This window comes from Neovison vison, chromosome 2 (genome assembly GCF_020171115.1).
Source record: "Neovison vison isolate M4711 chromosome 2, ASM_NN_V1, whole genome shotgun sequence".
Taxonomy (NCBI): domain Eukaryota; kingdom Metazoa; phylum Chordata; class Mammalia; order Carnivora; family Mustelidae; genus Neogale; species Neogale vison.
Window position 1 is genome coordinate 103,420,250 of NC_058092.1, and position 25,591 is coordinate 103,445,840.

The 25,591-nt window shown below is 46.3% G+C and overlaps 1 protein-coding gene across 2 annotated transcripts in view; it reads right to left on the reverse strand.

Moving 5' to 3' along the window:
• Positions 1 to 25,212, reverse strand: part of ZNF697 (zinc finger protein 697) — a 30,801-nt gene extending 5,589 nt beyond the window's left edge. Inside the window, exons 1-2 of one of the 2 annotated variants that reach the window (XM_044239018.1) lie at positions 25,118 to 25,212; positions 726 to 1,006 (exon numbers count right to left, since the gene is read on the reverse strand). In XM_044239018.1, coding sequence (XP_044094953.1) covers positions 726 to 969 — 244 coding nt within the window. In that variant the 5' untranslated portion in view covers positions 970 to 1,006; positions 25,118 to 25,212. Of the gene's footprint in view, positions 1 to 725; positions 1,007 to 7,582; positions 7,595 to 25,117 lie in introns of those variants that run through there. The other variant, XM_044239019.1, reaches the window with a different exon arrangement.
• Positions 25,213 to 25,591: the final 379 nt, after the last annotated feature.

A 25,591-nucleotide genomic window follows, 5' to 3' on the forward strand; every position in this document is an offset into this window, starting at 1 on the left:
ATTAAAGACTAGGTGTTGTGTACCCTGCAGGGGAGAGCAGGAGGAAGTCTGGGATGTGTCACAGGAGAGGGAATGTAACCTCATTAGTCTTGAACGCAAGGTATTTCAGTTCATTTCTGTCCCCAAGGCATGCACAGAGCAGTATAAAGCAACAAATGCCCAGAGATAGGACCAAGGATGTGGATGGAGGCGGAGGGCCAGCGCTTCCTCTTTCCAGGTCAGGAATACCAAGGGATTTGGCAGAGGCCTTGAGCACTTTGGGCCTTAGCCACATAAACCTGGGCAGGTCACTTACCACTGAGTTTACTTCTCTGCGAACAAAGATGATGATGACTATAACTGCAAACATCTGGACACTTTATTAGCTCAATGCTGTGATAAGTCTTCAAATGCAGCAACTCATCTAAACTCCCCCAACAACCTGATGAGGTAGGTTCTGATATTAGCTGTGCTCCCTCTCATGTTATTGCAAGTGTTAATTTATAGCAGTGTTCTGTACACTGGAGTGCGACACCAGTGAGTTACCTTCTTCATCCACGTTTACCAGAACAGCCCACCTCAGACTGGATTGAAGAAAAGAATGTTCCTCAGGCTTACGGTTCCGCGTAATGGTCTCTGCTAGAGGGCTCTCCCGCAAAGAATGCTGCGCTGGGTTCTAACTCTAGAGGAGCTATAAATAACTGTGAGTGGGGGCAACTTCCATGGAAATGCCAGCTTTTCCTCACCTGGGCAGATGTCAGATACCAGTTCCCTCTCCTCTGGGTCCCCTCCCAGAGCTTCATCATGTGCGTTGGAGTCCAGCTCCTGCTCTGGGGGGCCTTCTCTCTTGTTGGCATCCTGTGGGTAGGAGCCCATTCTGCTTTCTTCTGGGTCCCGTTCTCTGTCTTCAGAGTTCTCAAAATCAGAGCCCATCCCTTTGTCTGCTGAGTCCTGGGCTTCACACACACCCTGTTTATTTTCTTGTTCCATCCAGGAAGAACAGCACAAGGGAGGTGACCGGGGACCCCTGTTCCAGACAAAACACAGATATAGGTCAGGTCAGTCTGGCCTCACCCCCTCACCATATCTGGCTTTGATTTCCATGGAAATCAGTGGCTCAGTTCAAGAAAATGTGTAGAGGTTCAAGACCCAGATGACATGGGAACAGTGGCAACTCCATCTGAGATCACATGACAACTCCCACTGGATTGGAAGCTGATTCATCTCCTCCCATCTCTGAAGTGGATTCTCCATTAACCTGGCTTTTTAGCCTTAACAGTGGTTGTTCCCATTTTTCGGCTGAGAAAATATGAAGCTCAAAAAGAAGGACCCCGTCAGCCTTAGACTAACCTATAAGCAGTAAGGTAGGGATTAACCAGCAAGGGCCTGCTGCTTTCCTGCACCCAGTGAGTCAAGAGATTGAAGCTCTAGCAAGTCTGCTGGGGTGTGGAAGAGGATGCAGGGGCCTTCTGTGTTAGAAGCCATCTCTACAGGGAGCCCCAAACAGGAACGTGACCCTCACATAACAGATAACCCCATCTACAGCACAGGCCAACATGTGAATTGTAGGAAAAAAAATGACATCAGATTCCAAAACCCTTTGTAGATGTCAGGTTTACATGTAAAGGCCCCTTGCCAAGACGGACCAGGCGAGCCAAAAATAATCGACTTCTGCCATCCATCACTCTTAGGGCTTAGCTCAAGGCAGCAAAGCAGATTAACGGTCAAGGATCTTGAACTGTGACACTGAAGTGTTCAGCACTCTCTGGCTCAGCAACCCCCAGACAGGACTTATATGAATACCGCTGAGCAAAATGCTCTTTCCTTGGCTGGGAGCTTGTCCTGCCTCTGCAAGCTCTTGTCAGCCTTATTTCAGGGTCCAAGGCAAGGAAATTCACCTGTTCTTGTCTCCACCTCCTCTTCAGTAGTACAAGGAGGACAATGCTACTTAACCTTTCTCCCAGGGAGGATATCAGAAGGAAACATTAAAATGGGCTTTAGAAAACACCGTAGCGAGAAACTGATACTTGGAGCATTACAAACATGGAATACACAGGCCATTTCTCCGTCCAATATGGAATATGAATTATTTCTCTTTTTAAGTCCTGATGCCATTCCAGCACACCTCAGACATACAATCACTACCATAATTTCCCAGACCCTTTGCCCTAACTAACATATTCTACCCTCTCTCAGAGATGAGAATATACTCCCTAGATTACAGTGAAAAGCCAAGCCTGGCCCTTAACCATCATCAGAAAATGGCCGTGTCGGGGCACCTGCGTGGCTCAGTGGGTTAAGCCTCTGCCTTCGGGTCAGGTCATGATCTCAGGGTCCTGGGATCGAGCCCTACATCAGGCTCTCTGCTTGGCGGGGAGCCTGCTCCTCCCTCCTCTTTCTGCCTGCCTCTCTGCCTACTTGTGATCTCTCTCAAATAAATAAATAAAATCTTAAAAAAAAAAAAAAGAAAGAAAGAAAGAAAGAAAAGCAAAAAAAGAAAATGGCCGTGTCTGAGGGTGTTTAGTCATCAGTGTCCTGGAATGTAGCTAAGTTTCTTTAGACTCAATACAGTTTAAAATGACAGGTTCCAAACACCCAGGATTAGGCTCTAGGAGAAAATCTCAGTAAAGCCATAAACTTTGAAAAAGGAATATTACATGAGATACTACTGACCCCAAGTCACTTCCATCCATAACTCTCTTTGTCTTCTGGAGCTCAGACTCCACAGACAAATACATCCCTTGAGTCTGCATATATGACATACCCCGAAGGCTAGGGGTGGAGAGGACAGAGCAGGATTTTCAAAACATGTGACTTATTGGTTTGCGAGAGGCTAAAAGCAGAGAAGGGGTGCGGCCACTTCCAGGGAAACAATCTCAGACCAGCAAGCAGAATTCTACATCAATAAAATCATCAAATAAGCATGTTGCTAGAAATATAAAACTAAGATGGCAGGGACACCTGAGTGGCTCAGTCAGTTAAGTGGCTACCTACGGCTCAGGTCATGATCCCAAGGTCCTGGGATTGAGGCCCACATCAGGCTCCCTGCTCAACAGGGAGCCTGCTTCTTCCTCTACCTCCACCTGCCACTCCCCTGCTTGTTCTTTCCCTCACTGACAAATAAAGTTAAAATAAAATAAACACTAAAATGGCAGGGCATGGTGCCTGGAATGATACAGAAGTGACTACAGCTCACCCAGATGGGTAGGCATTGGGGGTCCACCCGGGAAAACAGAGATGCTTAGGGTTTCTCCTTTTTTTCCTTTTAAAAAAGGACACCACACCTTCTTCATACCTCAGGTACAGAGAAACAGAATGAGAGTACTTTCTGATTTGTGATTTCTCAGGAATCAAGAGATACCAGATACCAGAAATATTAAACAAAGAAACACAGCTTTTATAGATTTAAGGGAGAGGAAGGAAAAGAGGCAGAGCCTGAGTTCCCCGGATAGGGCTAGAATACAGAGGTTCACAGGTGCCACACTCAGAAGCTTCTGAGCTCCCAAAGGGAAATGCTCAGATCCTCATTCACACCAGGAGAGGGAAGATTAGGTATGCTCTACAAAAAGTGGGGAGCTCCTGTCACCTAGAGGAACACCATTTATGGTGCAACATCTACTGAGATTTCTTTAAGAGTGTCCTATGTTAGAGCAGACCTGGAAACCTTCATGACCCACAATAATGGATTCAGTTCAATTCACACCAACCCATCAGTAGGTTCCAGGCAGCTACCAAGTCCTAGAGAAGACTATTTAGAAGTAAGGAAAGGCAGTCATGATATATCGTTAGATGAAAACTAGCTGGCTTAAAAAAAAAATCTCATTTATTAGTATATGCATACCATATAATATACATACACACACACATATATATTTATACATGTATATACATATTCAGAGAGGAAAATTAGAACTTTATTGAGGTATTAATCAAACATTTCTTGGTCACATCTAAGGGTTGTGTACCATTTAACCTAAACAACTCAATGAGGCAGGGTCTAATTTTCAACTTCAGAGACCCATGAAGGAACAGGCAAAGACGCTGTGACTAGCTCAAAGTCACACATACTGCCGGTGGCCCAGCGGGGATTCAAACCCCTACAGGATAGTTCCAGTGCTCACAGTCTTAGCCAAGAGCTGGTGTATTGCTTGGGATCGCTTTTCCTTTTTGTGAACATCTCTATTTTCTACAATAAAGATATATATTTTTTTATCAGCAGAAAAGCCAACTTTGTTTTTTAATGCGATAAAGCGCACTGAAGGAATAGCTCCATTATTTTAGAAACAAGAAGACAAGGGCCGACGTTGTACTTATCTCAATCTATGGGAGACAATTTTCAGAAACTTATCTAAACACTGTGGTATAACTGAGTGTCAGTCAGTAGATCTGTAAGCACATTTTGTCCCAACTCCTTTCCCATTCATTCTCAAAACAAAAACTAGCAACATGCCTTCTTGGGCAAGGCCAGGGGTAGATAATGAGTGGGTGGCCAGGCACTGTGGTAGATGTGCGACTACAATGACCTAGGTTCAAATCCTGTCAGCTACGTGACCTTGTGCAAGTGACTTAACCTTGCTCATCTTCAGAGCTTGCACGGAAAAAAAAAAAAACAACAACTATACTGCCACCTATGAGATTTTTTTTTTTTAACTTTTTACTCATGCATATACAAATACAGGGACTTATGGAATCCCTAAGAGACCTTAGACCTCCTTGCCAGATTTTCAAAACTGTAACTAATCTTCTTTTTCTTTTGAAAGATCATCACTTTTTTTTTTTTTCCAGCATAACAGTATTCCTTGTTTTTGCACCACACCCAGTGCTCCATGCAATCCGTGCCCTTTCTAATACCCACCACCTGGTTCCCCCAACCTCCCACCCCGTGCTGCTTCAAACCCCTCAGATTGTTGCTTATATCCTATAAGATTAGGAAAAGCAGTAGGCATAGTGACACAGTAAACAGTAGTTATAATGTTAGGAAACTTACGTGAACTTCTTGATTTAAAAAATTATATGCACACACATACCCCTCCTAAACTGAAGCTCACAGCTATTCACCAAGAATAGCCTTTGGCAAGTACATCGCAGTTTCCTGTGGCCTCACTACTAAAGACTTTAAAATGAACAGCCCACCTTGTGGACACAAGAGCCAGCAGAGGGTGAGGGAAGAAGGTCCCATAGTCCCATAGTGGTTTGGAGATGCGGATAATACAACCTGCGTTCAGAAAGTACAAGCGAGCTGAATGAGGTGTTCAATAAACCCGGATATCCCCCTGCCCACCCCTGCAGAAGAGACAGAAATTTAAGGGGGTGGGGGCGGAAAACCAAACAGGTAATGGTGGAGGCAGTGAGGCAGACCAGATGAATCCTGCATCTAACTCTAATCATTGAACTAGCAGCAATGGGGAGGAAGGAGCCCCTGTTTTTGACTAGCACAGCGCCTGGGCTGTGTGACTTTGAGTATTTGCCCCCTCTGGGCTTCTGTTCCACGAGAAGGTTCGGTCTGAATGGACCCGAGGCCTCTTCTGGCTTGTCATATGACATGCAGGAGAGAGGTAATCCAAGGGGACATCACTGTCAGTGTCATTAGACATCTTCATGTTTACTCAACTAGCACAGCAGAGCTATTAACGCCCCAAGTGTCCACCCCCATTTCCCTGCCCCCCCCACCACACCTTTCTCCCTGGGTACAGATCACTCCAGGGTGGGATCAGTTATCTCTGCAAAGACTGCTTAAATCCTAGTTTCTAGAATTTGCAATATTTTCATGTCCTCTCTTTCCACCCCATGCCCCCCAACTCAAAGAGTCATGTTCATTACCCTAGAAAGTTACTAGGAAAATGCTTAAGTGCCTTCTAGACAAATTCAACCCCAATGGAACGATTAATCAGATCAATGTGAAGACAATGCCATAGAAGTAAATGGGATAAAGTATGCTGGAAGGAGGTACTGAGGCAATGAGGTGGGGGAAAAGGAAGTGAAGCTGGGAGCAGGGCCAGAATTAGCATTTAACCACAGTGTACTGGTACATTTTCACAGTGGCCCCCTTTGCAGCTATGTACAAAACGTAGCTCTTTTCCAAAAGCGAGGGCCCCACCAATTTATGGAGTCAACCGCACTTCTGGGAGCAGGCTGGGGCAGACAAATCCAGGTCACTCCCCCACCTTCTTTTTTTTTTTTTTTTTTAAATTAAAAGATTTTATTTATTTATTTGACAGACAGAGATCACAAGTAGGCAGAGAGGCAGACAGAAAGAGAGAGAGGAGGAAGCAGGCTCCCCATGGAGGAGAGAGCCTGATGTGGGGCTCGATCCCAGGACCCTGGGATTATGACCTGAGCTGAAGGCAAAGGCTTTAACCCACTGAGCCACCCAGGTGCCCCACTCCCCCACCTTCTTGAAAGAGAGAGTGCTGGCCATGGTTTTCCAGGGCATCTGGCACAGGACCCCACATGGTCATGCCACCTCTGGCCAGGGCAGGTGGAGTAGCACGAGGTGCTCCCAGGCCCCTGCTGTGAGACGGTCTCCCCCTGGGCGCTGCAGCTCATTTGACTCCAATAATCTAGTCAATCAGGGAAGTAAACACGGAGTGCCATCTACCAGGTCTACACTAAACGAACACCACAGCTCACAGAGCTCGGCAGATGAGCTCCCAGTGACACAGCTCCTAGGTATCTTAAGGATTCCGGCCAGCGTGTCCAGGCCCCTTGCCTTGGCACTGCTGCCAGGGAAAGGCACGCTGAGCTCTGGGGGCCGGGGGAGCGGAGCATGGCCCACCTAGGGCCCTGGCAGGTGGAGGGGTTGGCCTGCGCACAGCCCTCTGCCGACAGACTCCTGGCCGGTGCAGTGGGGGAGTCACGTGTCACGGCCACTGCCAGGTGGCCAGGAGCCAGGCCGACGGGGCTGTCATGTCACGGGAAGGAAGCAGCTGGGCAGAGGGCCAGGAGCAGCTCCCACTCCGCCTCCTCCAGGCTGCAGTGCCTTTCCTGTCTCCCTGTCCTCTCCAGAGTGCTTTCCTTACCTCAGCTAGGGCCAGGCGGCCTCCCCGCCTCCCCCGCAGCAGCCGACTGAGGCCTCCAGCCTTCACTTCCCACGCCCCCCAGGCGCACCATTTGCTCCCTGGGGAGGGTTTCCATAGCAGAGGCTGGGCAGGAACGGGCAGGGACGCCAACTGGGGAGAATGCTGGAAAAACAATTTTAGTCTGCAGTTCAAAAGGCTGAACTCATGACCATAACTGGGGTCTAACCAGGGATTCCATGGGGTTAATCATTTGTCAGTCCTCAGCACCAACTGAGTAAACAGTCAACCAGCACTAGCCTCTCTGGGGAGATGCCCATCAGGGTCCTGCCTCCTCACGATGAGCCTGTGGTTGGAAAGAACCCCAGAGGCAAAGAAATCCACCTCACCATTATTTGCCTGGATGCCTCCAGTGATCAAGGAGAGTGTGTCCACATCCAAAGGGGGCAGCTGATTTCCCCAGTCAATACACCCAGACTGTCCAACCCAAAATGCCAACCTGACCAGTGGCAGGCTGCCACATGAGGTGAACATTAATTTCTTACAGAAAGCCAAAAGATTACTGCAGCTAAATACAGAGTACTCACCAGACAGGAGAAGCTAAAATAATACGGTTTCCTCCTTATGGTTACCGCTTTTTTACCTGGAGGGGGAAAGCCCAAGTTGAAAAAAAGAGACAGGCTCGAACCAAGGCAACAGAGAAATCAATAGACAATCCCACTGGCCAGAGCTAGTCTGAGACGCCTTCCAATCTCTTGGGTCAAGAATAGCACAGATGTCCTTGGGGTCAGGCATTTCCTGTCTGTTGGTTGTGCTAGGGGCCCCTCAGTTTGGCCGGAGGGCCTCAGCTTGTCACAGCTGTCAGGACTTCACCACCACGCTACTCTGCTGCCAAAAAAAAAAAAAAAAAAAAAAAAGCATTCCTCCAATTCAGAGACAGATTCTGGGTGCCCTCAAAGTGAGACCATCTGCCCTTCAAGGAGAAGGCACAGAAGCTACAGGTTCTCCTGCGGACATTTATTCATCCATGTTTTACAATGAACCAATTGGAATGTCCTACTTGATGTGCAGAGCATCCTTTCTTTCCATGATTTTTTTTGTCACTGTGCTTGGCCTTGTACCACCACCACTACTGTATATATACATCCTTGGCTTTTTTTTTCTGACGGAGTCCTTGGGCAGTCCTCGGGAGAACTGCCCTCAGATGCCTCCTCGGTAGCTCGCTCCAATGTTCAACATTTGTTATCTCATGGAATCATCGAGCTGGAAATCCCTTAGCTCAAACTCCTACAGATGGGAAAGTGAGGCTCGGAAAGGGAAAATGACAGGGTCAGGAACCGAAAGACAGCTTGCTAGAAGATGTCAGGTCAAAATCTCAATTTTCTCATGGCCTCTCCAACGATCTTTCCATCTCTTTAATAGAAAACACTACTTCAAAAAGAGGCAGCCAGGGCACCTGGGTGGCGCAGTTGGTTAAGCGACTGCCTTCAGCTCAGGTGATGATCCTGGAATCCCTTGATCGAGTCCGTATTCAGCTCCCTGCTTGGCAGGCAGTCTGCTTCTCCCTCTGACCTTCTCCCCTCTCATGCTCTCAATCTCTCATTCTCTCTCTCACATAAATAAAATCTTAAAAAAACAAAACAAACAAACAAACAAAAAAACAGCCAGCGAGATAAATCCAGGACATATACTGACTTGCTTTTTTTCCCCCTCCACACCATTTGTCAGCATTCTCTAGAGAAACAAAACCAACAGGATGTGCATATAGAAAGAGAGTCACTATTAAGCGACTGGCCCATGGGATTATGGAGACTGACAAGTCCAAAATCTACACAGTGGGCCAGTAGGCTGGAGATCCATAAAAACTAATACTTTGAGGCCCTTCTGCTGGAGAATTCCTCCTTACTTAGGGAAATCAATCTTCTTGTTCTAGTCAGGCCTTCAACTGATTAGATGAGGCCCACTCGTATTATGGAGAGCAATCTGCTTTACTCAAACCTACCAATTTTAATGTTAATCTCATCCCAAAACTCTGTTGCAGGAACACCCAGAATGTTAGATCAAGTATCTGTGTACCTAGTGGTTCAGCATAAAATTGTTGATGCATAAAATTAATCATTACACACAATAAATCCACAATAATGCCATCATAAGTCAAAATTTACTCGCTAAAAACATCTTCCTTTTTATAAAAACTATTCCTCTATATAGTTGAACTGGGTACGTATGCAGTGTACAAACAGTAGGAAAGAATCAAAATTAATCTTACCCAAAGAGTTACAATGACACACATATGAGTACAAACACATACTCCCACTGCAGAGACATAACACACACACAATCTAATGATCTGTTTCACTGGAGGACAAGGCAGAGAGCCCACTTAGAATGCACAGCAGCTGTATGTGGGATAAGGAAGTTGTTAACAAACAGCCTCCTTCTGGAGAGTTGATGCTAGAATTCTTGTTAAGGTTACCAGATGGGGCCAGGTGACCTCAGCAAGTCTTTTCCACCCCAAATGATTCTGTGATCATATTTCCTCTGGAATGAACAGTCCTCAAGGGAATGCTTACCACACCCTCAAAGGGAGAGAGGAGGATTGGGACCAAAGGGTTTGATGCATACATTCAATCACCCACGTTTTCCTCTACAGATTCAACAGGCAAAACTGCTCTTCCATTTCTCTGCCCAAAATATCTGTTTGGCGTTGTTGATGAAGGATGGCTGGCGTTCCCGCCCAGTTCATTTCAGCAGTGGGTAAGTAACACCTCTGCATATAATCGGCTAAGGTGTCTTCCAACAGAGAGAAAGGAAAAATAAAAATGTAGAGGCATCTCCCGATGCTTCCATTTCCCTGCCTAGTTAAATTGTAAACTCTTGGGCGCCTGGGTGGCTCAGTGGGTTAAGCCACTGCCTTCGGCTCAGGTCATGATCCCAGGGTCCTGAGATCGAGTCCCACATCGGGATCTCTGCTCAGCAGGGAGCCTGCTTCCTCCTCTCTCTCTCTCTGCCTGCCTCTCTGCCTACTTGTGATTTCTCTCTGTCAAATAAATAAATAAATTCTAAAAAAAAAAAAAATTGTAAACTCTTTAGAGCTAGGCTGTTTTTCAGCACAAAGTGAAACATTTATATACACGAAAAACCACCTTTTTAAAAATTACATACTTGTGTTCTTCTTATTTCCTTGAAAATAACATTATCCACAAAACCCAGATCACAGAACTACAGGAGAACCATAGGAGACACATCAACAGTGATGAGAAAAGTAGCAAGAAAGATAAAGGAAGAAAAACTGTATGTCAAAATACTTGAGATGTATCCACCAACATCAACGCATAGTATTTGAATCCCAGTTCAACTGAAGTACAAAAACAAATTATAAGGCAGTCAGGAAATTGCAAATGTTGATTAGATATTGGATAGTAAGAAACTTATTCATTTTTTTAAGGTGTTGGTGTTGGGAATCAATTTACAAAGGTAAAGGTATACGTAATGAAATTCACAGGTGAAGTGGCATGTCTGGAACTTGCCTTATTTGAAACGAAATGTCTGGAATTCTAGGACAAAGGAGAGTGAGCAGGGATGCAGAAGAAACAAGATGGCCAGCCACTGATTACTGTTGAAGCTGATCGGTGTTCGTGGTTGTCCTCTACTCCTGTGATTGCTAGAAAAGTTACTAATAAATTTTAAAATAGAAAACATACATTCTTGTTTCTGAAATGAGGTTGATCAGATTCACTTAAATTCTGAACAGTCTGTGATCGACAGTCAGTGACTTCCACCAAAGAACTAGCTGGCTTTTAGAGTACCCCGAATCAGGACTGATGACAATGCTCGATACTGAGTTGAGCCCAGGAAAACTGGGGGCAGAGACAGTGGGGTGAAGAGATTAAAGACCTTAACTTCAATGCTTTTGAGACGTTTTTTCTTTTTATGAGACAGAACAATAGCCGTTACATGCAAAAAAGAATCAGAAAACAGTTTCCACTTTCATCTACTTTTGGATTCCCAAAGAACTCAAAAAAGGATCGCGCCACAGCTGTGCTTATTTATTTCCACCATTCGTTCGGCAATTTTATACCCAAGACAAAAGGGGGAAATAAACCTGGCTAGGGGTTGAGGTCCTGACCAGTCTGTGAGAGGAATGCTTTATCCCCAGGAGTCACACCGACCAAATAACGTGAGGTATCCAACAGACTGAATACATTGATAATCGGTCATCCGCAGAATGATCTTCTAAAGGCATGAACAATGTTAGGGTGTGTGCTGGTGAACAGGAAGTTAATACAGTAACTAATGATTTATGAAAACAGTAATTAGTGATCTCCATGCGATGAACATGAATTACTTTACTAGCCCAAACTGACAACTTTTAAATTTAGAGAGTGTCCTTCTCAGAGAAATGCCACCCAAATCTACTCACCCCACATTACAAAGAGAGCGGCAAGAAGGTAGCATGTTTCCACTTTAGGTTGGAAACCGGAAGCTCACAGATACCATCTGTTTTAGCAAAGGACGCAGAGAACTCGTCACGGGTCACAGCTTCATCCAGGAAGTGGCACACGTGTCTCAGGGAGACTCTGGTGTCCAGGCCTCATTCGCTGCTCGAATACCATAGTCCCTAAGTCATTCGTGAGGCTCAGGCCCTTTGGGTTCCTTACGTCCCCTTTACCTCCAGCTCCTCGGATTCCCTGGAGGGGAAGTCCTGTACAAGCTCAGAAACAGAATAATGATATCTTCCTTGCGCGTGGGTTCTCAGCCTGAGGGCGTTCAGAGTCCACGAACTCTCTGAAACCTTATGTGAAGGTGTCTGCAGAAACTGTCTTCTGAATAGAAGACCCACAGCTTTCTTTCCTTTGGACTCTGAAAGGATTCATGGCATACAAACAAAACAAAAACCCGGCAATTCCCCCGTTGCTACAGAGGACTCCCAATACATTCCCTAGCCCAGTATTTCAGAAATCCACAGTGGTTTCAGGAAGAAACCACTTCAATGCAGCACTATCTGCCAAGAAATCTTCTGGTGGGTTGGTAGAGAGGAGAAGATACTGACAGTAAATCCCAAATGAGGTGGTAGCAGAGACAAAAACAGCAGTTAATTTCAAATAGGGGCTAGAGCAGAATGAGGGGTGCAGCAACCTGCCTGATTGGTTTGTCTCATCCAGGACCCTATTTCATAGATGCATCAGGCAATGGAGACTCAGGAAAGTTCAGTGAATTACCCATGAATGTGCCAGTTAAAAGCAGACTCGAGCTGAAATCACTGACATCGAGATACTTCTGTCCCAATCCCCTTTCTCTTCAACCCCACGCAGCCTCCGGTGCTTGGCTGAAGCACTCCTGCTTGCCCCTGCGGCCGAGCATTACCTCACCTGCTTTTCACTTCCTAATCACCTGTGTCACACGGCAGAGGCACTAAGAGGGCCTTAAGTAGCTCTTCAAGCTTCTAACACACTGCGTCTCTGGGATGAAGCTAATTTATACAAGTTTGACCCTGGGTTTATGGTTCCCATCAGCTGCTTACTTGGGCAGTGAGTCAAAGCACATTAATCAAGCCGTTACCTTCCCAGGACACAAAATGCTTCGTTAGCTAACCCTCCTTTTCTCGAAGGAAAAAGAACTAAAATCTGGCCGAAGTCGCCAACTCATTCCTAACCAATCTTCAAAGTGTTCGTGTAGTCATCCAACCTACAAATAATAACTTGGAAATTCCCAGGTGAGAAAGGGGATTCTGGGAGTATCCAAAAAAAAAAAAAAAAAAACCAACGTAAGGAGCCCTGGTTCACACCTAATGGCAAGGAAAAAACCTACCCCGCCATCCACCTTCAACATGACCCATTACAATGAATACAGTTGCTCCGATTCACCCTTTTTTCTGTCATCTTTTTGCTCCTGCATAGCTCTGCATTCCCTGTGTGGGAGGTGAGCAGAAGCAGGCCAGGTGGTGGAAGCAGGCCAACCACAAGCTAAATTTTGCTGAAGAGACAATATCCACAGATCCTGAGACAATCTCAAGGTATTTTTTTGTTGTTGAAAATGTCTTTAAAGGATCCCTCAGTTTCTGTTTTAAAGATTTTTTTACTTATTTATTTGTCAGAGAGACCAAGAGAGCACAAGCAGGGGGAGCGAGAGAGGGAGAAGCAGGCTGGGAGCCCAATGTGGGGCTCAATCCCAGGACCCTGAGATCATGACCTGAGTCAAAGGCAGAGCCCAATGGACTGAGCCACTCAGACACCCCCCCCCGCCTTTTTTTAAGATCTTATTTATTTATTCAACAGCGGGGGCGGGTAAGCAGGGGAATGGCAGGCAGAGGAAGGAGGAGAAGCAGGGTCCCCACTGAACAAGGAGCCTGATGCAGAGCTCGATCCCAGGACCCTGCAATCATGACCGGGACCAAAGGCAGACACTCAACCACCCAGGCACCCCTAAAGGATCCCTCATTTCACCAGTAAGGAAAATGAGGACTAGGGGAAAATCAGTAGCTTGTTTGAATTCACAAAAGTAGTCAGCTGGTGGTAGAACTATGACTACCATCCAGGTTATGTGATTCCTTGGAAGTTCAATCTCCACTGCATGGAACTCTCCCAGCCAGCTCTGTCATATTTATGGGTTTAGTGCTCTGGATTTACTGATATAACATGTCAAGGACGCTACCCTCTTTCTTCCTATTTTCCTTGTTCCCTCCCAGACTCCTATTTTTTCTTTCTATTTTAATTATCTTTCCTCTCAAAAAACACAGAAAATGTCCTTCAAACTTATCTTTATGGGCTGCTTTGAAATGGTCTCAGATTTAACTGTTTTTCTTAGACAAAACAGACATCTTATTGGCCAGAACAAAGCAGTTGTTTGAATTAGCTTTGACTTAATAGAGTTATGGTAAACAGTTCATAAGTCCACACCCTTGGTACAGCATCTGAAAGAAAAGTCTTCATAAGAGAGAGAGAGAGTGTTAGAGAGAAAAGAAAGCCCAGGAAGCCATCAACCTGAAGAATCAGTATTGGTTATGCCAATTTTAAAAGAATTTTAAAAGACATTTTTCTATCAAACTATGAAACTCTAAGAAGGGACACTTTTTCCTCACAATATCATCTTTTAAATGCCCCAAACCAATGATCAAACTCTATTACATTCCCTTCTGCAGTGCCATTTTTTGGCCAACAAGTCTCACACACTCCTGGGAAAAGGAGGGATCAATGCCACTGAGCCCTGATAAACTGCTTCATCATCACCACACCTATCAGTTTCCCAGTTAACTGTGGGCTTCCCAGGTGTTCGCCGTCTCCGCACACAGTACTCATCGCTAACATTTCCGGAGAGTCAGGCTCACATCAGTACCGGCTATCATTTTCAAACTTCCAAATCCACCCAGTTTCTTCTCCTCTGATCTTGCCATTGTGAAAATTAGTAAAGGGAAACCTCGCTCAAGTCGCGTCTGGAGGGCAGAAGGGAAGGCTCAAAGAGACAGCCATGCAGCTCAAGTCGGTCAAAGGAAGCGCTGTCAATTTCAGACCCACCCCCATCCCCGACAGAGAAAGAGGTACATTGCATCTCCTGCAAGAAATCAACTATCCTGTAACTCAGCCAGTAAGAAAGTCGTCACCCTAGACTTGGGCTTTTCTTTTCTTTCTTTTTTTTTTTTTTTTTTGATTGATTGATTGATTTTTTTATTGTGTTATGACTTGGGCTTTTCTGCTGCTGATGGCATTCAAAACAACCTTTCTCCACTTCCTTTTTCTCCGTAAAATAACGTTCCTCTCCCTTGTTGCTTGGACTTGCCTACGGTTTTGCCATAGCTTTCAGGTCTCAAATTACATTTCTCTACTTCTCCCAAATAAACCCATTTTGCTAGTGAAATAAGTGACTTTCATTTTTAAAGTTAACACCATCAACACTATAAAGTGCTTGGCATACAAAACAGGGGTTTCGGTAAGTGACGGCAGAAATCCTGTTGAGACGCTTGCCTTGGAAATTCTCTCCTTCCTGAGCATCCACATTATTACACGGTGCCAGTCCTTCTCGTGATCACCTACCACTTTGCCTTCTCTTAACTCCTAAAACAAGTCAACCCCCAAGATTGTTTACATTTTCTTCTTTCTCACCCTACCATCGTCCAGCCACTTTCCCTAGTTTTGAATAAACACCTCTATCCAGAGACCTCGATAATTTGAAACTCTTGCCCCCAGCCCCAATATGCACCCCACGTCCCTGTTTCTAATGATGCACCAAGCACCACAATGAGGAGCTTTAATACCCCTCCTCATCCTGACGTGTTGCCCTGCACATCACATGGGACACAGGACAGGAGGCATCAACAGACCCGGGTTTAAGCAGAAGTTTACCACCTACATGTCATATGCCCCAGGACAGTTATTTAGTTCTTTAGCTAGTTTTAGCTAAATTAATAAATAGCTAATTTAGCTCTATAGGCATAGTTTTCTCATCTATGTGATGAGAAAAACAAGTGACCTTCAAAGGCCATTGTGAAGACTAAATGAATTTCCATTTGTCATTTCCAATTGTAATCTGACCTGTATCACACCAAAAAAACCCAGTAGTTCTTTTCTGAATCTTTATTACAAATCAGCTCCTCAGGGTGCCCATTACTTGTGGGGAGGCTCAAAACCCTTGAGTCTGACTGACCCTTCCTCACCCCTTTCAATCAAATCAACTGCCCAGGCCTTCCTTTTACTTTCTTTTTCTGTAGCCACTATCACTGCCACAGACACTCTTGCCAGTTACAGGCATCTACTCACCACTGTTGGATCCATGTTAAAACACAGCTGCCCCTCCATTAATTCCTCTTGTTCAGAAACCTCTGATTGACAGCCAGAGCCTTCAAAGAAGCACGAACTCCAATTCCTCAACAATGTAGCCCAAGACTCTCTTACCTCTCCCTAACCTCTAATCAGCTAACCTCAGGCCAAAGGGACTGCTTTATGACCCCCAAGAAGGTTCCCAGGGTTTTTCCTCGCTAGCCATGCTCTTCCTTTTCAGAACGGCATGAGGCAGTCTGTCCTTTCCTGGAGGGAAGCAACACCTGGAGTGGTAAAAACTTGGATTCTGGAGCCACACCACCTGCATGAATCCAGCCTCTAACTCTTTAATCTTAAGCAAGATCCTCAATCTCTTCGAGCCTTGGTGGGGTTTTTTCATCTGTAAAATGGGTCACAACTGTATCTACTCTATAGGATTACTGTTAGGTGCTCAGAGAGAATTATTACTGTTTCACTTCGTATGACTTCTTTGAGGTACTTTTCCTTATCTTGTTCTGTCTGATATTAGTTTTTAAAATATAATCAGAGTTACAATAATTTGCATCTTGTTTGTCCTCTCTGTCCCACCTCCCAACTGTCAACTCCTGTTGGGAACAGACTTATTTACTCACTTTGGTCATCCCCCACATAATGAGCCCTCAATTATTCCTTAAAATGGGTAAAATTAGGTGTACTTATTTCTCTCCCTCGGTCTCAACAGGAAGAGCTAATAAGATCAGGAAATGTAGTCATGTGGCCAAGATCACACCAGGTAAGGCAGAGCCCTGGAAACAACCTAGCTCTCCTAAAAGGATCCAATAACCTGTCAGCACCAAGAGCCAAGCATGCTTAATTATCCTGCTAAATAAGTAGACAGGATAGAAAGTGGTGATTAGCATCAGAAGTTAGACAGAATGTTCTTGAAAAAGAATCCTGCATCCCTTGGCCCAATGCCAGCACCCCTTATTTGCATCCAATTGTCCTGTTGGTATCCTCCCCTCCACTCAAAGACTTGATTTTATTTTTATTTTTTTAAAGATTTTATTTATTTATCAGAGAGAGAGAGAGGGAGAGAGAGTGAGCACAGGCAGACAGAATGGCAGGCAGAGGCAGAGGGAGAAGCAGGCTCCCTGCTGAGCAAGGAGCCCGATGTGGGACTTGATCCCAGGATGCTGGGATCATGACCCGAGCAGAAGGCAGCTGCTTAACCAACTGAGCCACCCAGGCGTCCCCACTCGAAGATTTTAACATTCAGTTCAGCTCTGCAAAGAACAGAGGTGACGCAGAGCTGTGTTTGTATTTAAGGTAGGAAACGCCATTAGACTCTGCCAGCCTGACAGGACAGCTGCTTCTCTCTCATCCCTGGAGGAAAGACAGGACTAGAACTAACATAAATTAAACCATGAACGAAAAAGAGACTAATAACTTGAGAAGTTGTGTGGTCGGGGAGGGGATGGGTGGGAAGGTAGAACAGGAAGCACAATCAAACACAGGAGAAACTGATACTCAACACTGACAGTGTCCACTCAGACCAAAGCTTATCCTCTGGAAGTTTTCAAGAGTTTTGTGTTTTGGCTTGGTTTTCTTACTAGTATAATAGGAAGAGCATGCATGTCTTGATTTCTCTTCTCACCTACAAGCAATCAGCCTAAAAAACCCTTTTCCTAAGGGTCCAGAATTAAGCTATGAGACACACATAGGCTCTTGAAGGAATTTGTAAAAAGGGTATATGCTCTACAGAAAGTAGGTGACCAGAAATAGTCACCAAACCACCAATTCAATCAATACACACAACACCTAGTAGCGAATAGGGAAACAGAAATTAAAGAGTTCCTCATAGCAAGTGCCCCCAAGCTAATCCAGACTGAGGCCACAGTCTTGTAGAATTCAACTGACATTTACCTTATTTTAAAAAAAGAAAAAAAGCAGGGGAGCATTTTTTCAGGTTTATTTCACATGTAGTTTCTCATTTCTGGGGTAGGCTGGTTTTACATTAAAATAGATCTGGCAGGGGTCCCTGGGTGGCTCAGTGGGTTAAGGCCTCTGCCTTCGACTAAGGTCATGATCCCGGGATCCTGGGATCAAGCCCCGAATCGGGCTCTCTGCTCAACGGGAGCCTGCTTCCCTCTCTCTCTCTCTGCCTGCCTCTCTGCCTACTTCTGATCTCTGTCTGTCAAATAAATGAATGAAAATCTTAAAAAAAAAAAGAACTGGCAACGTACACTCATCAAAAAGAAAAAAAAAAGGAAAAGTTCATATATATATTTAAAAAAAAAGTATCAAGAGAATGAGAAGACAAACCACAGACTATGAGAAAATATAAAGACACATCCGATACAGAACTGTTATCCAAAATATGTTAAGAACCCTTAACATTTAACAGTAAGAAAATGAATGACTTGACTTAAAAAGGGGCAACAGATCTGAACAGACAGCTCACCAAAGATCGAAAGATGGCAAAAAACCCTTATGAAAAACTGTTCGATGTTATATGTCATTAGGGATCCACGCATTAAAACAACAATGACATAGCACCACGCAGTTATCAGAATAGCAAAAAAACTTAGAACACTGGCAATACCAAATGCTGGTGAGGATGTGAAGGAACAGGAACTCTCTCTTACTGCTGCTGAGAACGCAAAATGGGACAGCCACTTCGGAAGAGTGATTGGCAGTTTCTTACAAAACTAAATAAGCATTTTACCCCCTATAATCCAATATTCTCACTCCTTGATATTTATAGAAATGAGCTGAAAACTTCTGTCTACACTTAAAACCAGCATGTGGAGGTTTACAGCAGCTTGATGCATCATCACCAATATTAGGAAGCAACCCAGATGTCCTTCAAGAGATCAATGGACAAATTGCCGTACCTCTAGAAAACAGAATATTATTCAGAGTTAATTAATAAGAGATGAGCTAGCAAGTCATGACAAGCCATGGGGGGACCTTAATGTCTCTTACTAAGTGAAAGAAGCCAATCTGAAAAGGCTACATCTACATACACTATGATTCCAACTATATGACCTTCTGGAAAAGGCCAACTATGATCCCAGGGTCCTGGGATCGAGCCCCACATCAGGCTCTCTGCTCAGCAGGGAGCCTGCTCCCTCCTCTCTCTCCCCACCTGCCTCTCTGCCTACTTGTGATCTCTATCTGTCAAATAAAATAAATAAAATCTTTTTTAAAAAAATCCACTTTTAAAAAACATTTTATTTATTTATTTGAGAGAAAGAGAGCATGAGCAGGCAGAGGGACAAAGAGAGTGGGAGAAGTGGGCTCCCCACTGAGCAGGGAGCCTACTGGGGGCTTGATCCCAGGACTCTGAGAGTATGACTGAGCCAAAGGCAGACGCTTAACTGAGCCACCCAGGTACCCCCAAAATCTACTGCTCTCAAAACCACCTACTGCTAACAGAAATCGCTGCTGATACTTGCCTAAGAGATTATCAAAAAAAAAAAAAAGAGAAAAAAGACTACGAAAGAAAATAACAGTGATTATTTGAAATATACAAAGGCTCCCAGGTTGGGGGGGGGCCTGCGGGCAACAAAGGGCAGTATGTTCTTCCAGTGGTGCCCCGCCTAAGTGTTATCAGGCATCAAAGGTGTGCTAACCACTTGAATATGCACAGCATCGAAACGATAAAAGTGACACATTTATTATTAATAAGACCCAGGTAGAATGGTTCCTGTTTTCTAACTTAGGATATGACCCTAAGAAAAGTTCTTGGAAGGCAATACATATCTAAAATGCCTTGTGGCGCCTGGATGGCTCAGTGGGTTAGAGCCTCTGCCTTGGGCTCAGGTCATGATCCCAGGGTCCTGGGACAGAGGCCCACATGGGGCTCTCTGCTTGTCAGGGAACCTGCTTCCCTCTCTCTCTGCCTACCTCTCTGCCTACTTGCGATCTCTTGTCTGTCAAATAAATAAATAAAATCTTTAAAATGCCTCTCAGGGGGCACCTGGGTGGCTCAGTGGGTTAAAGCCTCTGCCTTCAGCTCAGGTCATGATCCCAAGGTCCTGGGATTGAGCCCCACATGGGGCTCTCTACTCAGCGGGGAGCCTGCTTCCCCTTCTCTCTCTGCCTGCTTCTCTGCCTCCTTGTGATTTCTCTCTGTGTCAAATAAATAAATAAAATCTTTTTTAAATAAATAAATAAAATGCCTCTCAGAATACAAGTACACCCTTTCCCCCTAACTACATACATTTTAGCAAATTAAAGCTGCACCTATAGGGATATATATAAGATGCACACTTCACCCTTTGCAGGAAGGGACACGAAGACTTGCACATGTTCTTCCCCTCACCTAGCTGTAACACTGTTGCCAAGCTATGGATACACAGTGAATGGCTGAACAAATGCAGGAATGGCAACAACTATCCTATTTGCCTTAAAATGAATCCTGTGCTTAAGGACAACCCACAGCACACTGTGTTTGTATGCAGGCTTCCAAAGTGCTGTGTTGCCTTGAAGTTAGGGGAAAAGGTGGCACAGTCAGCCTCTGGAGTTGGATTCAGCCTCTTGTGGTGGGTAAGCACCTTTCCACCAGAAAAGGAGAAGCCGGCTGACCTTTCTACCTTCCCCATTAATACATGATACAATAAAGCCCAAAGACATATCCCATCCAAGTGATGCTACTCCCCCAGAGGTTAAAAAAAGGAATTAATTCCTTCCTCACCTTAGCCTTACCTCTTGCCTCCCCGAACTGTTTCTGCAGAAGCAAGGAAACTTCTGATTTTCTCAGATGTGCAACAAAAGGCCCTTCCTACAAGACTATGGAGAGGTGGGCACGACATCAAGGGGGCAGGCATTGAGGCTAGCCCCCCCAGCATACTACCTCAATAAAACACCAAAATCACTTAACAGTGATGTCTGAGTCAACCTCAAGCTCGTGAAACTCAGCAACACACAGGTCTGCTTTGGCATATTTCCAGAAGGTGCTTTTTATTTTTTTATTTTTTTTAATTTTTAAATTTGACAGGGAGTCGAACATGGGGCTTGAACCACGACCCCAATATCAAGACCTGAGCTGAGATCGGGAGTTGGACGCTCAACTGACTGAGCCACCCAGGCTCCCAGAAGGTGCTTATTTCTTGGGGCAGTCACATGAAAAGGATGAAAATTAACTAAGAAAACGATCCCTCTGACCTGTCTCCCAAACCGTCAACATGCAAATGATGTTTCATGTCTACATTTCTGCACTGTCAGTCATTACCAATTTATGGTCAACTCAGTTCCCGAAGGTCCACTGTATGCCAGGCTGTGTTCTGGACATATGGTTCCTGCCATGAGCAGGGAATATGCAAATGTTCCCACATGGGGTGCGGGCTTATTCAGGTTTGTGTTCATTGGGAAGACATTGAGCTCCAGGTATTTCAGACAATGCAAAAAATTCGAGAGGCTGCATGTGACCTGGAGTGTCAAGAAAGGCGGCTTAGAAAGGGTAAGACTTGGCCGGGAGGGAGGAACAGAAAGAATTCAGATAGGCTGGGAGAGAAAGGAAAAGGATTCCAGGCAAACAGTTCTGTGCTCAAAGATCTTATTAGGGGTTCTGAACCTTAGCTTTGGAACTGACACCCATGGGAGCTTAAGGGCATAAGAATAACGAATTTATGAAAAACCAGTGCCTCTAAGAATGAGATCGAGTAGGATGAATTTAAAAACCCAACAGTGTTTCCAGTAGGAAATTTGGGAAGTGAGGGATCTCAGAGGAAAAAGGAAGGGAGACCTGGCATTATTCTCCAAGGGTAAGCAAAGATCCACCTATTCTGAACAGGATTGGGAGTCAACAGACCCAAATTTCCAGCCTATTTCCAGATGAGAAACTGGGACTTACAGCAAGTTTCTTAACTTCCCTCTGACCCTCCATTTCCTCAATTTTTGAAGGGAGAGAATACTACATAAATCATCAGATTAGGGCAATGTATGGAAATTACCCAGTTCAATAGTCGATACATAGATGTTCAATAAACAGTTAACTGGTGCTGTCATCAAGTGCAAAAAGCAGCACAAAAAGCTGTCAGTTAGGGTTAAGTGAGGGATTATAAAACAGCAGCACCTTTGGGGAAAATCTGATTGTCTGATCTGCCTTGCACTTTTACATACAACATTTTAATCCTGGTAGATGGCTTGGACTATAAAAATCAAAGCAACATGACAGATGTCAGTGGCTTCATGGCCAAATACCAGGACAGCCTTTGTTGGTGCTGCTTTCTATAAAGTACATCTCACCTGCACAACTGAGAGAGAACAGTCACCTTCTTCAGTCCAGGAGCCAGGCGGAAACTCACTAATTACCCACCTGGGATTAATCGATTCCGTACCCTGTCTATAAGAATTCGAAAACATAGGCTGGCAAAGAACCTATTGAACAAACTTTTAATGAGTGTCGTTGTATTAGACACTGTGATGGATCTTTTTAGGGCCTCTTAATCCAGGAGCACATGGAAAAGCACCAGAGACTCTCATGACCCAGACGATTTCAATTCACAACTACGAGGAATCCTCACAGGTCTGAGAAAGGCTTCACCCCTTTTTTTATAGAAAAGGAAAGAGATAAATTAAGACATATGCATTCTTTCACTCATTCCTCATTTACTCATGCATTTCAAAGAAACATCTGTTCTGCACTGCTAGGTATAAAGCACCAGGTAGAGAAAGCCATTGCCCTCAAGGGGTTTACAGTCCCAAGGGCATAAAATCAACATCTAGCTATCACAAGGCCGACCTCGAGTCATCCCAAGCATACAAAGTACCATGGGAATGGGATGAACTCTCACTGGGAGGTCTGGGAAGCCTTCTAGATGGGTGCTACATCAGATAGGCAAGGATTTGCAGAAACTAATCAGAGGCCGCGCAGGGATGCCAAACAAGCATGGAATTCAACGTGGTGGAGACACTGGGGGAAGTCTATCTGTGGCATCTGGAAATGGGGAGCTGTTTGTTGCAAGAATGGGTAGGTATTTTGAGGTGCCCTGGATCCAATGGAAGTAGGTGGGCCCAGAACCGTGAAAGGTTTTGTATGCCCAGCTAAGGAGGTAACTATACTGAGTACATTAACATTACATAGTGCTAAGAAACCTGTTCAGGAAGGGTGTGGGGGGGAGAAGGAAAAGAAATCAGATCTTAGATCCAAAGAAAAGCCCACATAGCACTGGCAGAGCTTCAGGCTCCAGACCTCTTAAAACGGCACTGCAGTTTTGGGGGAAGGGGGTTCCCACCCTCCATGAGCAGGCAATATCCTTCTTGTCTTAATTTATCCTCTTTATCATCAATTTTTGCCCTTTCTCTTTCCCTTAGCCAGATGCTAGAAATGAGGCAAACATGTAGATTCTGAGGAAATCCAAGGAGCTTTTTTGGGGGTGGGGTGGGGGAGGAAATGTGGTGCAACTCCATCGGCTTTAGTCATACAACCTTCGGTGAGGTCAGCTTCATACCACCGCCTGCCTCACGCCAGCTGCACCAGCTCGTTTGCCCCAGTCTGATTTGTTTCCATTCACCTCCTTAATCCCAACGGGTTTTGAAGGCCATCAATGTTGCCCTTTGTGTGTAATGTAAAGGGTGGCCTGACTTCCCTTTTATGACTCTGCTTCACTCTGGTGCCATCTTATTCTCTTTGGGGGCCCAGCTGGAATTCTGACATCAAATTCTCCCCCAACGACCACCTCCACCTCCAACATTTGCACACGCACACGCACACACAGCCAAATTGTTCCAACTCGAAATCATCTTCCAAACTGACAGAGCTTTCCCCCTTTATTTTGCCATCTTCATGCCCTCAGCCTGGACACCTGGGTTTCTCCCCCAACACCCCATTCTTACCGTACCTTCAGAAGTTTCATTTCTCCTACAGAAATCAGTGTAAATAGTGTGTTTCTCCCTACAAACCCTTTATACAAGGTGCAGGGTTCTGCCCTACAACCTCCTCCTTAACCATGAGCCTTGGGTGCTCCTGCTTCACCACCCAAGTGTCATTTTTAAAGGTCCATCTGGCTCTTAAAATATATTCCACATTAACTAATATCCATGTATTGTCTTGTTAAGAGAAAGAGGTAACCATCTGGGTACGGCATTAAAAAAAAAAAAAAAAAAAAGACGGGAAGGGGAAAAGGAGAACCAGAGGCCTTGGTCAAGTGAGTTCAGATACAGCAATAACACTTGGGCCGTGTTCAAAGTTGCCCACTCATCCATCACAGCTCTTCAAAGGCTATTAACTTGCTAGCCATTATCCAACCACCTTCACCACACCCTCAGTCCCCCAGGGAAAAGCATAAGGCCAGAGGGGATGCGGCATATTCATGTCACCCCCTACCCCAGGTAAAAGACAAATAAGTCCGCTATAAAAGCGGGAATACAACAAGCCCAAATTGAATCCAGCCTAGCGCTCATTGTAGCAAGGGATGGGTGATTCACTCCTGGGGTGGGGGTGGGGGGACAGTGAGGAAAAAGGAAAATCGTGGAAAGTCCCAGAGGAAGTGGTAACCCTATTCTCGAAGCCTGGCCAGAATGTACACTGGCTCATAGGTACACTCAGCGCCCCTGCTGCCGCTGCTCTCCCACCTCAACCTCTTCTTACTCGCCCTCTCCTCCCAACACGCGTCTCACCCCCATGCCTCCACTCACAGCATTATCCTTGGGTGAATGTATCAGCTTTGCCCCGCTACCCACCACCGGCAGACATGGACATCTGGGGTTGGGAAGTCTACCACAGAAACGGGGCGACGAGCTGCTGCCCATCTTCCCACCCACTCATCCTTATTGTGCCATTTGCCCAGTCTGATGGCAGCCCAAGCCGCTGATGTGAGTCGGCTAGAATGCAGCGGAGAGGGCAAAGGAGGAACACATAGCACAGGGACCCAAGAGGACCCGCTGCCCCTCCTTGAAGTGCCCCACCCCCACCCCTCCAGCCTCGAGTCGGGCTGGGGGCGCAGACAGACAAGGGAAGGGAAGCACACTCGGTCCCTGTCCGCAGCTGCACACAAAGCCCTTCACCTTCTCCTTGCCTTCCAAGCTCCTCCCTGGGCTTCGTTTTTCCGAGGGTCTCGGATGCCCCCTTCGGTGGTCGGCGGGACGGTCCCACCCGCTTTCGCCGTTCTGCCCCCTCCTCCCTAGCGTCTCAGCCGCCTCTTCCCCGCCCCTCGCCACAGACCCCGGAGGGAGCTCCTCCCGGGTTCGGGGCCGCAAGAGCACCCCACGCGCGCGGGGCCCCTGCGCCCCGGGGGAGCGGACAGCGGTCCAGCGCACGCCGCACAACTTCGCCCAGCCGCTCCGCCACCCGCTCGCGGGCGCACAGTCCATCCCCGCAGCGGTCGGGTCGGGTACCCGACCAATCCCAGCCGCTCGAGAGCCCCGCCGCAGCCACGCTCCTACCTGCGCGGCGGCGAGAAGCGAGGGCAGCGCGCGCCCCGGCCGGAGTCCCGCGCCGCGTCTGCCCTTGTGCTGCTGCTGCGGCGGCGGCGGCGTCTGCAGCGGCCGCAGGCTGGCTGGCTGGCTGGCTGGCTGGCTGACTGGCTGGCTGCCCGGCTGACTCCTCACTGGGGCTTCCTGTAGGGCTGGACAAAGGACATTTCCTGGGAGGAGCAGGGGAATGTTCCCAGCATGCCTCGATTTGTAGTTCCCGGGGACTTCCTGCCACCAGGGCAGCGGGCGCGGAGGCTCCCCCAGCCACACGCGCACTCCGCACGCGAGGACACGCGCTCGCTCCTTCTCTCGCGCTCCAGGACTGGGAGCGGCAGGGGCGTCTAGCCCTGGGCCCTGCCCCGCCCCACGGCCCCGCCCCGCAGCCCCGCTCCGCCCCGTGGCCCCGCGGAGCGCGACTCCGCGCTCCCGAACGCGGCCGCCCCC